This window comes from Pezoporus occidentalis, unplaced genomic scaffold (assembly GCF_034315485.1).
Source record: "Pezoporus occidentalis ecotype Australia unplaced genomic scaffold, CSIRO_AGI_Poc_V1 ctg130, whole genome shotgun sequence".
Classification (NCBI taxonomy): Eukaryota; Metazoa; Chordata; class Aves; order Psittaciformes; family Psittacidae; genus Pezoporus; species Pezoporus occidentalis.
In genome coordinates, this window is record NW_026913104.1 from 1,834,645 (window position 1) to 1,839,223 (window position 4,579).

The 4,579-nt window shown below is 38.9% G+C and overlaps 1 protein-coding gene across 1 annotated transcript; it reads left to right on the forward strand.

Annotated features, from left to right (window-relative positions):
- The first annotated feature begins 550 nt into the window (after nucleotides 1-550).
- BTG4 (BTG anti-proliferation factor 4) lies at nucleotides 551-2,895 on the forward strand. The gene is made up of 5 exons (XM_062608722.1): nucleotides 551-703; nucleotides 990-1,222; nucleotides 1,781-1,918; nucleotides 2,094-2,289; nucleotides 2,454-2,895. The coding sequence occupies exons 2-5, from the start codon at nucleotides 1,035-1,037 to the stop codon at nucleotides 2,628-2,630; spliced, it is 699 nt and encodes a 232-aa protein (XP_062464706.1). The 5' UTR covers nucleotides 551-703; nucleotides 990-1,034; the 3' UTR covers nucleotides 2,631-2,895.
- Nucleotides 2,896-4,579: the final 1,684 nt, after the last annotated feature.

Here is a 4,579-nt window from a genome sequence, read left to right on the forward strand (position 1 = left end):
TTTTATTAGATTAGAATATGATACTGTGAAAAAATTACATGAAAGCAAAGAAATCAGACTAAACAACAACTTCCTAAGCTTTGGCAAGTAAGTCAGCATCAGCCCTAGAGGAGTTACAATCTGTTCTTGTGGAACAAGAAAGATTAATGTTATGATAATTACAGTGTCATGCAATTTTTAAGATAAGGAATACCAAATCTGAGGGCTTTCTAAGGGAACTGTGTTGAGTTAAATCTGCTAGAATTAGTCAAATGCAATTTTAATAAGTAATTAACAAGCCTTGTACTATTTTGCGCATGGTAAACATTTCACGTAAATATTTCACAGATACTTATGGGATAGGCTGATGGACACAACAGAAAACAGTGCTAAATCAATTAAATAAACCCTAAAAGAAGGAGCTCTTATTTGAATAAAACCATGTAAACTGGAAATAGCTTTGAAAGCAGCATGCTAGTTAACCTAATGGTGCACACCTGAGGATAGTTACATTCCCCAAAGCCACATGATTTCCTATTCTATATAAACCATAAATGAGCTATAGTAGAGGAAAAGTGAGTGGGCAGTGTTTGGGTGTTGGTCTTTTTGCTCTGGTATAAGTGCTATAGATTCTTGTAGTGTTAGATGTATTTTATTGATAGCTCTTTGAAGCTGTTTATAAAGTATTTCAGGTTTTCAGTAACTCTGGTCTGACATAGGTAAGGTTTGTGTTCTTTATTGTTTTCAAAAGAGCTCTATAGCTGTAAGAACTGCTGGTTGTTATGATATATAATGAGTGCATCTTTTAAACTCTTTTTTTAGTACTCTGTTAATATTTTTAGCGTAAGTACTTTCTAGTAAGACCCTAAATTGGTTTTATTAACCAAAGCTAAATTTGTCAGTTGTTTGGCAATTGGGCTTCCTAGTCTTTGTCTGGCATGGCTTATGCAGGTTATGCCATATATATCTCTGGAAACTGATAGCACCTTAATGTTATTAAATCTCTTTAGTGTCTCATCTCTGCTGATGACTATCCAACAGCTGAAGCACCTTGTATGCTTAAATTTAAAATGAAAGATGAAATTGCTGCCACAGTCTTCTTCATCACAAGGCTAGTGAAAAAGGAAGATAAGCTGAGCAAGCATAAAATGGAGAAATTTGCAGCTAAGCTGACAGCAGTACTCTTTGAAAAGTATAAGAATCACTGGTACTTGGACAATCCATCCAGAGGGCAAGCTTTCAGGTAAGAGGACCCTTAGTAGAAGGGGAGGGGGAATGAAGTCTCTGCATGATGTTCAAGATGTAGTGAGTACCCTTTCAGTGGCTGGAGCCCTTAAATTGGAATCAATGCCATGAAAATGAAAGAGGATCACTTAGCTATCCCTTAAGCTTGAGGAAATGAATCAAACTGGTAAAGATGCAGTTATTTGAAAGTCACTTCAGTGTGTGCCTGTGTAGGTATGACTAGAGAGCTGAGGTAGAAATCTCAAGACAACATACACAAAATGTTTTAAGTAGTCCTCAGACTTCTTGACTTCTCAAATGAGAAATCCATGTTGTCTAAAACTGACTTGTGGAGTTACTGCAACTGCTTTTAATCCTCCAGGAAATTACCCATGAAGTGAGTCGCTGCATTAAGTATTCAAAACAAACTAAACATTGGATGTATCAATCAGTTTATTGCACTGAATTGCTGGTTGGTGCTATAAGTGAGAACTTGTATCAGCAGCCTGACTGTGTTGTGCAGAACTTGCCAAGTTGTGGTCAAACCTTATGCCCCCCTGCATTTTGTTCTTACAAGGTGTATAAGAATAAACAAGCATCAGACAAGAGATCCACTGCTGGAGCAAGCTTGTGTGCAGAGTAATGTGGACTTCAATAAGCTTGGTTTGCCAAAAGAGATGACACTATGGGTTGATCCTTTTGAGGTGTGTTGCAGGTGAGTTAAAAGCTGTGGCTAATGCATGCCAGGTGTCCTGTACGAAACTTCATCAACTCCAAGGTTGTTAGTGCAGTCTGTCTCTGAGGGTATATCTACTTACTGATGTCAGCTGACTGGTAATAGATGTCCCTACTGCTAGTGCAGCTGTGTTATACCAATCCATCACTTTCAGATATGGAGAGAAGAATCAGCCCTTCACAATTGCACACTTTGAGGGAGAGGAGAACCCAGAACTTCCTCAGCAGATCAGCTGTGCTGTTGAGAGAGCAGCACTAGACTATGATTCTAGCATTTCTTCAGATGAGGAGAGCTTCAACAGGGAGCCGAAAGCTATCCCTACTGTCAGCAATCCTAACAGCGTTTACCAGGTAAGCATACAGTAATGGTATGTACTTTTCAAGTAAGAGCTAGCATCTGTCCTCTAGGTTCCCTCATGAAGAAATGCAATAGACTTAACACTTGATGACCAGACTAAACCCCCCTTGCCCTTTTGCAAACACATGTTAACATTATCTCATTTCTTGCTGTTTAGTTCAGTGACTACTACAGGACACCCATACAGCCCTGGTCCCAGTATCTTCATAGGAAGACCTATATGACTGATGGCTCAAACTATATCCAGCACAGGGGTCACAAGTTCTACAGATCAACAACTGCTTTCACAGGACTGTATGTTGATAGATACCACTGGGTCAACCCCAAGCGGTAGATCTGTGGTTGCCCTATTATAGACTGTTGAAACATTGAGCTATGGTGTGTGATGAAGGCTGGCAATACAGAGTTTGATGAAAACAGAAAGCACTTACTGTCTAATCCCTATCTCCTACTTTGTGCATTTGAAACTTTGGGGTTTTATTATAGTGCCTTTTAAATGTTTTATAATGTTAACAAGATTTAAAATTAATATGAGACTCTATTTGTAAGATAAAAAGGAAAAGCATATATCAATAAAGCTGCTCATGTTTTTTATAAAAGCTGTCTGATCTGCTATCAGTGTCCAGAAGGGATCTAAAATGCTTTTTGCTGAAAACAAAAGCAGATTAAGGACGCTAGATGCACCCTCCAAGGTGCTCTGAATGATAGTCTACTTCCTTCTGGAGAAGGTAACAAAATCAGCTAGGTTGTGAGTAAAAGCTCTACGTGTCACAAGCGGGATCGCTTCTCTGCTCCCCTTTCAGTGAAACTTTGGTATATGCAGCTGGGCTTTTGCCTCTAGACTATAGCTTAACTGTCAGAAGAACACGGCCTTATGAGCACTAAAGGGGTGAATACATGATGTTAGAGCTTTCCAAAGCTACACATCGCCTTGTAGAGAGATGGAGCTGTTATCTCTAAGGGTGTTTAGCCTACCACTTTGCAATATTGTGGCACATAGGAAGATGTTCTCATAGTTTGGGACAGCTTGAGTCAAACTATCCTCTACCTAGTCCAATAACTGCAGACATATGGAGCCTGCCCTTTTAAAAGTCTGCTTAGCTTTTGTGTTTTGGTGGTTGTTGTTTTGTTTTGGTTTTTTAATGTGTGGGTATTGCTATCTGGGGTGTTCATTAAACTGAGTAAAGATGTGAGGAGAGATGTCTGGATTACTGTAATAGAACTTGTACTCTAATTCCTTAATCCCTTCACTGTAATTACTAGTGGGTGTTTTTCAAGCAAAATCAAGATAAGCATCTGTATGGAGTGAGGGTGCGAACAGTTGGTACAGTGATTCTGAGAGAATGGAATAGATCAGTATTTGTGAAGTTATAATAATCTGGATGTTTACCCTGTTGAATACATTGATGTATAATGAGATAACAGCATGAATGTTGATGATCTTCAGTGATTCATGAAATTAAATCTTCTCTTGTGCCTCTGTGAATTCTTGTATTTCTAGGGAAGGAAGGATCTTGGGTGACTGCTCTTTTCCCAGCTGCTTTTTACCTAAACCACGGGCTGCTGTGGGCAAAGAGCTGATGTTTCATTTATCAGCAAATACTGAATGTTCCATGTGTTTCAGGGTTTGGGTTTTGAATGTGGGAGGAGGAAAGACTTTCTCCAAGTTTAAGAGCCAGGCTAGTCTTTGCTGGTGCAGGACTTTCATTCCAGTATAGGTGGTACTATAGAGCAACTGAAATATGGTGATTTCAGAGCAAGTAAAGGTTGCCTGGGCCAGGAAAGTTGCTTTTAGTTGTGGTGACCATATCTCTTGCTGTGTAACTGTGTAGATATAGTTACTTGAGTTGTAAGTGTGAGGCGTCCCTGCCCATGGCAGGGGGATTGGAACTAAATGATCTTAAGGTCCTTTCCAACCCAAACCATTCTATGATTACAGCTTTCACTGTCTCATTAAGTCAGAAGAAAAGTGCAACTGTCAGCTGATGTCTGCAGAGACTTCAGAACATGTAGTGAAGTGATACATTAGTTGAGAATTATTTTTTTTTAATATTAAGTAGTCTTATGAGCGATTGTGTATTTTTCTTCTATTTCTGGTTAAATAGCATTCCAATAGCATTTGACTCTACCACTTGGATATACCCAGAAATATCACTTAATCTAAAGGCTTGTCACATGAATGGTTGCATTGCTTTCACTTCTCATTTAATGAGCCTTTAGTATGAAGGAGGAAAATACACTACAGGTGAAACAAAACCACAAGTGTTTTTATTTTCCCTTAAA